Source organism: Macaca fascicularis, chromosome 3 (genome assembly GCF_037993035.2).
Source record: "Macaca fascicularis isolate 582-1 chromosome 3, T2T-MFA8v1.1".
NCBI lineage: Eukaryota > Metazoa > Chordata > Mammalia > Primates > Cercopithecidae > Macaca > Macaca fascicularis.
The window spans coordinates 194,654,399-194,663,830 of NC_088377.1; the positions used below are offsets into that span (position 1 = coordinate 194,654,399).

The 9,432-nt window shown below is 44.9% G+C and overlaps 1 protein-coding gene across 1 annotated transcript; it reads right to left on the reverse strand.

Annotated features, from left to right (window-relative positions):
* Positions 1–7,479: 7,479 nt before the first annotated feature.
* Positions 7,480–8,464, reverse strand: LOC135970281 (small ribosomal subunit protein uS5). The gene has a single exon (XM_065542827.2). The coding sequence runs from the start codon at positions 8,436–8,438 to the stop codon at positions 7,557–7,559; it is 882 nt and encodes a 293-aa protein (XP_065398899.1). The 5' UTR covers positions 8,439–8,464; the 3' UTR covers positions 7,480–7,556.
* Positions 8,465–9,432: the final 968 nt, after the last annotated feature.

Sequence of the window (9,432 nt, forward strand, 5' to 3'; positions counted from 1 at the left end):
TGCAAGGCTGTTCACCCTGGCTTGTTTCCAAATGGGTACGAATCCCATCCGCACACCCAAGTGAAAGATCATCTCCAGTGCAGTGGCTGAGCTACGCGATTCTCCCGTAACTGTCATGTTGATGGTAAAACCACCTGGAGAAATGGTGAGCGCACAATAAAGACTTAGGAATTGGCCTCTTTGTCATGTCATGATTACTTTTATTTATAGTACAGAAGCTGTGTAGGTTTTCTGAATGTATCGTAAAATTGAGCCCAATGATATGATAGAGAGTGAAAGGACACAAAGATAGATGTGTACCCGCCCCCCACCCGCTACACCCTTGTTCTGCTCTCTAATCTTTGCACGTACCAGAGGTTTCGTAAGTTCTGTAAGTACATGTTTCTCTTTCTGAGGCCAGGTCACAAGGAATGTTTAAGTAAGATAGCCAGGTCACAAGGTGTGTTTAAGCAAGATAGCCATAAACTGGTCGTGCAACCTGATGCAATATAATTAACTGCCTTTGTGTAAAACTGCTCTTCCGCCTCAAGGGTTGTACTGAAATATCAGAAATGGCGGGAACCAATCATAGTTTGCCAAATCGCTTTGTTCAAACTCCAGCCAATCATACCTCTAATTTGTATAATGATTCTATGCCTACTTTCCTTAGACTATATAACATTGTTCGGAGCTCAGTAGGGGAGCTCTCCTGCCCGTCTCGTTTCACGAGCAAGTGAGAGCTCCAGGTTCGAACCTGTAATAAAGATCCTTGCTGCTTAGCTTTGACTCTGGACTCTGGTGGTCTTCTTCGGGGAATAAACGGTCTGGGCATAACAAGAGAACTCATTTGTATTTCAACACAAGGATCTCCAGACTGCATTTTCCCTCCAGCAAGTTGATTTGTTTCGGCTAGTCTCAGGAAACTATGGTGAGCAGAACAGCGGCTCACACTGTCATTTGCTGGGACTGAGGCAGTCTGAAAAATTACCTTTCAAACTCTTTTTGGAGGACTGGCAAGGTGCTGGGGCACAGTGTGAAGTGCTGGGGAGGGAAATGCAAATCAGCTACCTTCTGGGCTCTGCCAATGAGGAGCGGGCAGTGTTAAGTTATATTTCAGATGTGCTTTCTAAGCAGGATTTTTCACATGTGTTTTGAGATATTCTGGGGCAGCATAGAGACTTTTTTCCTGAGTTGCAACTTTTCTTTCATGTCTGTACTGGGAGTGGTGAAATAGGTATTGATGCAATCAGGGAAACAGTGATGAAATAGGATATGGGTTTTAGAGAAACCCCAGTTCAAATGCAGCTCTTTGATTTACTGGCCATGAGAAATCTGCAGTTCTCTTGTTTGTAAAGGTGGCAAATACTACTTACGTTATGAGATTATTGGGAGGCTTAATGGAGAGCTTGTATTCAAATACCTAGTGTAAGTAGACAACCAATAATTCTTCAGCTCTCGTTTCAGGACTTTTATTTCTTCACTGCACCATAATACATTGTCTTGGGCTGAAGAATTTTAAATAGTAGGAAGTGCTTCTATAGCGAAAGTGGAAGACAAAAAGCTATCTACTTAAAATGTTAATAATGTATTTGGTTATTCTTCCTGTTCCAGAGAAAAAGGTGGTTGGTTACCATTTCCTTCCAACTATCCTTCACACTTCACTGCACCCATGAGTAAAATCTGTGTAATGAATGCACTGGGTCTGAGCAATATTGATGCCACTGTGTACGAGCAATAATCAAGAAGTTAACAAAGCAATGATGGCGTTTTGGTAGGTACAGTGCTTAACTTCAGGAATAAAAGTTGAAATACCATATGACATCAAACGTTCCCAGCAAAAGTACTCTGAAAAATGAGAGCATAATGTTTCAAGGAATGGAAGAAGACTGTTTTCCCTCTTATGAGACACAGTCTGTTAAGAAAGGGAGATTGCAGGTGCCTTCACTTCACCTTGTTGGCCCCTCCTATGGGGCGTGGGATCTCCCAGGTCAAATGGTCAGCCTGCAGGTGGGCCAGCTCTGCTCTGCGACCCTGGCTTCAATGCAAGGAGCAAGTAAGTTGTCACTTCTTTTTGTTTCAATCTCAGTCCCAAGCTTTGTTCTCCACACTACTTTGCCATCGAAACAGCTGTTATCCTATTTCCAATTTGACTCAGTTGTTTGTATTTATACTTTAGCAGCCAGAGATCTGGAGGGGAGAAGAGAATGAGGTAGGTAAATGGTAGGATGTGGGATCCGAAGATAGTCTATCTTCAACATCCTGGAATCTTAAAGCTGGAAGAAGTGAAGCCTCCTTATGTGATGAGAAAAATGCAGATCAGCTGGGCGCAGAAAGGTACCCTCGGTCACACAGCATGCCAGGATAAGAGACACAAATAGACGTCTGCACAACAGCACAGGTGAATGATCTTTTCCCAAGGCCATCCTACTGTGACTTTGCACCATCTGCCATTGCTCTGCTGTTTTCTCTAGGTTAAAATTTTCCAGAATTTCCAAGCCCTCTTTGTGTTGTTTTCCCATGTTTAGCATTGTGGTTACTGTTCTTTCATTGTGCTCTCATTTGCTAATGCTCATTAATTTTGTGCCCTCATAGAGAGGGCATTGCCACAGACACACTTCAGCCTAATGAGAGGGGTCCAGGATGATGAGCTCTTCAATCTGGATGATGTACTTCTATGGACAACATGTAAGAACAGATCAGCTTTTGTGGTTGTTGATTAACATCGAGCTTAATGCTGAACACATTTAGCTTGTCTATGTTATGCCTTCGAAGTCCTCAGAGACATACACCATCAACCTGAACATTGATTCTTAATGTGATGACTTCTTTCCACAATATAATAATAACAACAGAACAGTAGTAAAGACTGACACTTATTCTTTGCCTTGTGCTAGACATTTTACACATCATACTTCATATGTATTAACTCATTTAGTCTTCACAAAAGTGTTTTGAGTTGCCTACTATTATTTTCTCTAACTTACAGATGAGGAAATTGAAGGCAAGTAAGGTAAATCATGTGTTCAAGGTCACACAACCCGTAGGGAGTAATGTCAAGCTTAACCAAGGGAGTTAGGCTGGGCACGGTGGCTCATACCTGTAATCCCAGCACTTTGGGAGGCCCAGGTGAGCAGATCACCTGAGGTCAGGGGTTTGAGACCAGCCTGACCAACAGGGAGAAACCCCGTCTCTACTAAAAATACAAAATTAGCTGGGCATGGTGGCCCATGCCTATAATCCCAACTACTCCAGAGGCTGAGGCACGAGAATTGTTTGAACCCGGGAGGCGGAGGTTGTGGTGAACTGAGATCGTGTCATTGCACTACAGCCTGGGCAGCAAGAGCGAAACTCTGTCTCAATAAAACAAACAAAAAAACAAACAAAAACCAAGGGAATTTGTCTACACAACTCACAATCACCCACAACCTTTGGATGCAACTTCTTAAAGACTCAAGGTAGTACTTTATTTTTCTGCTCTTCGGGGTTTTGAGCATTGGAGAATATACCTAAATTGTATTAGTCATGGTAACAGAACCACTGAGAAGAACCTGCAATCCTTCAAATATAGGCTTGGGCTATGGTTTTGATGTTTTCTCCCTCTGAACTTCATGTTGAAATTTGACCCCAACGTGGGGGGTGGGGCCTAATGGGAGCTGTGGGGTCATGGGTGTGGATCCCCCACTAATAGATGAATGCCTTCCCTTGGGGGCAAGTGAGTTCCTGCCTTTTTAGTTCCAGAGAGAGATGGTTGTTAAAAGAGCCTGGCATCTCCCCAGCTTGCTCGCTCTCTGGCAGTATGATCTCTACACACAGGCTACACCATGAGTGGAAGCAGCCTGAGGCCCTCACCAGATACTGATGTCCAGTCTCAAACTCTTCAGCCATCAGAATCCTGACAAATAAACCTTTTCTCTTTAGAAACTACCTAGGCCCAGATATTCCTTTATAGCAGCACAAAACAGACTGGGATAGCTTATAATAATTGGTAACAGAGAACCCAGGTTAAAGAATTGAAGTCCATTTTCTCAGTAGGGTAGATGGAAAAAAATTGAGACTCTCTAGCACATTTGAAGAAAGGAGGAAAACAGAGTTGAAGGGTTGTCAAAGCAGGGCATTACTCATTTCCTTACCCTCCAGAGAGACTAAGTGATGGATGCCCACCCACCTGAAGTCAGACAACGGAAACGAAAGCGTGTACCCAAAGCAGAGTGCTCTGTGCTTCAGCACTGACTTAAGAACACAGAGACAGCACCTATTTTTAAAGTATGGACCAATAACTGTCAAGACCTAGCCAATCACATTCACTCTTTCTTCGCTGGGGAAGAGCAAGTGAGGAAATGGGGAGGAGGTGGAAAGGGCTGGAGGTGTAGAGTCCTCCCTTCTGCGGGTCTAACGCTCCATTCTGAGTGGAAAACCTGCAGCAGGCCCCAGCTTGTTAAGGCCTCCAGCAGAGACCAAGGGGCCACTAAAGGCATTACTCTTCTGTTTCTAGAATGCAAGCCTGTACCCTCTCCTACTGAGCCTGGACTGTTTTCTACACTCCTAGGACTCTGTTTTGGCTGCCCAATGTCAGTAGCAACGTAGAGCCCAGGAGCTTCTTAGCCACCCAGAGTGGGCAGGGGCTCTCGTTTTAGCACCCTCTCAACAGGAAGCCCCTTGGGCAGTCTGGAATCAAGAAAGTGAATTTCCTTAGTGGTCTTCGTAAATACTTTTCAGTATCTTCTTGTTCTGTCATATGATCTCCATGGAACTATCTAAAGAATGCCTGTTTCTATTGTCATAAGAAATTATAATTTATCATTCATTAGGGATCTCCTCCAAATTAGGTATTCCTGTGATTATTCCTGGAATTGGTAACCCTGACAATAATATAGAGAAAGCAGCCAGTAGTTAAAAAGCATGTTTCTCATTTATAGTTAGAATAGCTTATTTGTCTTCTAATTCCTACTCAGCTGTCAGTTCCTGGACTCCAGGAGTTCTCTGGTTCACGGGGTTAAAAAACAATTTTTAAGAGTCTTTACTGTCTTTCCTTTTTCCCTTTTTCATTTTGACAGGGCATAAAATGAATTTGCTAATTAGTTTTTCCTTCCTGACTCGCATTATCTTATTACTTTAATCTCTCTCTGGTGAGACCAACTAAACTTGACACAAGCCTACACTACTTCTTAAGACCAAGTATTAAAAACTCTTTAAGACAATATGCAGTTCAAGCGGAGATTAGCCAGCTGTGAGGCTTGGTCAGGTGGGTGGCCTCCCTCACCTCAACCACACAAGGACGAGATGAGGATATACTATCTCTAGATTTCCTCAACCTACAGCTTCTAAGAACAGAATCTCCCAAACCTGCCTGGAATACTTGTTCACAAAACAACCTAGATATTCCAAATTTGAATCAGGGAAGAGATCTAGTTTCTATACATTGCGTTTAACAAGCACCACCAGTCTGTTTTTATCATCAGGGACGTTTTGGAAACCCTAGTCTAGGAGGATAATTCTAGGCTCATATTCAGAAATCCGAAAACCAGGTCATGTGCTCCCAGGTGTGACCAGGAGTCAACATGACTTTAAATGTATAATTTAAGTGAATTTGTTTTTTGAAGGAGTGTTGTCCTTCTCAGCAGTCACTTTGGGAAGTGCAGTGTAGTATCACATAGCTTTCAATCCAATATGTTCTCCACCTATTGAATTATATAACATTTGTAGGTGGAGCCCAAGAATCCGCATTGTAACATGTGTCCTAGGTGATTTTTCTTGACACTAGAGTTCTAGAATGACTGTCCCAGAAGAAAGTGATAATCATTACAAACTTATAGATAAATCAATACTATGCCAAATCTACTGTAGTAAGATTTTGCACCACCATACACAACTTTTTTTTTCTGTCTAGAAGCATAAGATTTTAGAAATTTATAGCTGGAACACCATCTTCCGATTATTTAGCCCAGCGGTCCCCAAACTTTTTGGCACCAGAGGCCAGCCTTGTGGAAGACAACTTTTCCACAGACAGGGCAGGGGGGTAGAGGGGATGGTTTTGGGATGAAACTCAGATCATCAGGCACTAGTTAGAGTCTCACAAGGAGCATGCAACCTAGATCCCTCACATGAGCAGTTCACCTCCTGTTGTGTGGCTCGGTTCCCAACAGGCCATGAACTGGTATGGGTCTGTGGCCTAGGGGTTGGGGACCCCTGATTTAGTCCGTGTCAAATGATGCAGAAATTCATTTAAGGGGAAAAACATCTCATGGTACCTCTTTCCCCAAAGTAAGAGGATCTGCCATCTCCAGTCAAGAAAGCCTGAGCTAGTCCCTAAACCATCAGATCATCTGAAGTAGCTTATATCAGATGTGGGTTTTGGGAAATATACCATATACTGACTGACCCATAGTGCTCATAGGTATGGCTTGACAATCTGACTTTACCACAGAAGAATGAGATAATCAGTCCAATTCAAGAACCACTGACCTGTTCTACTCTTGTTCAATAGATGAGTAAACTCAGTAATAAAGTCAAAGTGATTCATTAAGTCAAATTTGTGGTAGACCTCAATTTGTCTGCAATGCCAAAGTCTGCTCTATGTGAATCACATAGAACCCTTCTGATCTCTCAGAAAGTCTGAAGGGGCAGTGCCATCCCCCTGAGTAGTAGAAGAAACATGGGGCCTAAAGGAGTTTTCCCAGCAATGATTGACACTCTTCACTAACCCTACCTTTCATTGCCTCTTCTCCTCACCTGTCAATTAATTAAGAATGGCTCTAATCAATGGACTCTAATCTGTGAGCCACACACAAAGAGAAGGGTTGGGTGGGGGTAAATTATCATGACACTGCCGGCAGAAGGGAACAGCTAAGCTGGTGTGACTGACTCACTGTGGGTCATGGATAATGAAGTTCTTGCAACAAGTCAACATGATATGCAGAGTTGTGAGCATCTTATAAACCACTGAATCTTGGCTTCATTATTATTTTCTTTTCCTAAAATTGTGGAAAAAGTAATGAGGCTCCAAAATAATCCCCAACCATGCTCATGCCCTGGTAGCCATTGCCTCGTGTAGTCCTTCCCACGTTGAAGGGCGATGACTGTGTAACCAAGACAGTGTGTAATTTCCAAGGTCAGGCCACAAAAGGCATAATGGCTGCTGCTTGTTGCCTCTTAGTTCAATACTGTGGGGGAAACCAGCCACAAAATTGTGACGACCCTTAAGTCCTGTAGAGGGCTCCACACAGGGAGAAACCGAAGCCTCCTGCCCACAGCTAGTGCTATCCTGCCAGGCATGTGAGTGAGCCTCTTAGAAGTGGACACTCCTGCTTCGGTCCAGCCTTCAAACAACTACAGGCTCAGCCTCATGATGGCGTTCATGCCACAACCTTCCTGTAAACTGTTCCTGGATTTTCAACCTCCAGAAACTGCCAGAAAATACATGTTTACTGCTTTAAATCTAAGTTTTTGGGTAATTTGTTATGTAGCAATAGATAATTAATGCAAATCTATTGAATGATTGTCCTACAAGACGGTAGTCCTTTTTTTTTTTTTTTTTTTTTTTCAGGCTGAATTCACTTTATTTTTCTTGTATAAAAACCCTATGTTGTAGCCACAGCTGGAGCCTGGGTCCGCTGCACGGAGACTCTGGTGTGGGTCTTGACAAGGTGGTCAGTGAATTCCTGATAGGGAGACTTGGTAAACACAGTCTCCTTCCAGAGGTCAGGGGTCAGGTAGCTGTAGGTCTTAGAGATGGCATCGAAGGTGGCCTTGGCGAAGTTGCCCAGGGTGGCAGTGCAGCCCCGGGCTGAGGTGTAGCAGTCATCAATGCCAGCCATCATGAGCAGCTTCTTGGGCACAGGCGCTGAGACGATGCCAGTGCCCCTGGGTGCAGGGATGAGGCGCACGAGCACAGAGCCGCAGCGGCCTGTCACCTTGCAAGGGACAGTGTGGGGCTTGCCGATCTTGTTCCCCCAGTAGCCTCTGCGCACCGGGACAATGGAGAGTTTGGCCAGGATGATGGCCCCACGGATGGCAGTGGCCACCTCCTTGGAGCACTTAACACCCAGGCCGACGTGGCCATTGTAGTCCCCGATAGCAACAAACGCCTTAAACCTGGTGCGCTGGCCAGCACGGGTCTGCTTCTGCACCGGCATAATCTTCAAAACCTCATCTTTGAGAGAAGCCCCCAAGAAAAAGTCAATGATCTCAGATTCCTTAATGGGCAAAGAGAAGAGGTAGATCTCCTCCAGGGACTTGATCTTCATGTCCTTGACCAAGCGGCCCAGCTTGGTGACGGGCATCCACTCCTTATCCTCGGCCTTGCCTCCGCGAGCTCCGCGGCCTCGGCCCCGGCCCCGTCCACGGCCGCGACCCCGGCCCCGGATGCCACTGCCGAAACCTCCGCGGAAGCCACCGCGGTTCCCCATCCCAGGGCCACCAGGGCCTCCGGGCCCCCCCGCTGCACCAGCGTCATCCGCCATTTGGTGTTCTCTCGGAAAAGAAGAAGACGGTAGTCTTATGTGATAGAGGGTCACACAACTGTTTAAAGTCAGAAGAGGTAAGGGAAGCAACACAGGTCAGATTTACAGGCTGAAAAGTCAGGGCCAGGGCAGCATGATGTCTGCCAGGGTAGTGTGTCTAACCCTTTGGATAACTGTAAATAGTGCAGGAGATACCAACTGGAAAGAAAGAACTTGAGCCAGAGCGAGAGGTAGAGGCCCTCACCCTGAGGGGGGCAAGTTTAACTTAATTTTCTTTCTTTCTGTGGACTAGATCACAAAACTATCCCTTTCATGAATCACAGGGGGACCTTTTATTCCTACTGAATGGTGAGGAGAACAACTGTGCCCTCTGGATAGAACGGAAAAGCCTGTGTTGTTTTTTGTTTTTGGTTTTGTTTTGTTTTAATCCCAAGGGGCAGAGAGCAGAGGCATCAGGAAGGAGCACCTTTGCTAAAGAGCAGAGCTTAGAGGGTTGCTGCTGAGAGCAAAAATAAAACTCGAGGGGCCCCCAACCATCTGAATGTACTTCCTCCTCATCCAGGACCCCCAAAAATTTAACCTGAAAGACTGGTTCAGGCCATGATGGGAAGTGAGGGTTGGAATGCCTATTTCCCTCCAGCATTAGCATCAACACAGACCTTAAGTCTGATAAGAAACATTTACAGTCTATTCTCCCTAAAGCCCCTACTTAGAGGCTTCATCTGCATAATAAAACCCAGGTCTCCACAATCCCTTATCATAACCCAGACATTCCTTCCTATAGATAATAACTCTTTCAACCAATCGCCAGTCAGAGTATGTTTAAGTCTACCTGGGACTGGTAAACCCCACCCCAACCCCCAGCCCCACCTCTGCTTCAAGTTGTCCCACCCTTCCAGATCAAACCAATGTAAATCTTACATGTATTGATTGAAGTCTCATGTCTCACTAAAAGGTATAAAAGCAAGCTGTACTCCACCCACCTTGGGTACAT

Bases quoted from the DNA above. Each gene is read 5' to 3' on its own strand.
- LOC135970281 (XM_065542827.2), bottom strand. From the start codon at position 8,438: ATGGCGGATGACGCTGGTGCAGCGGGGGGGCCCGGAGGCCCTGGTGGC.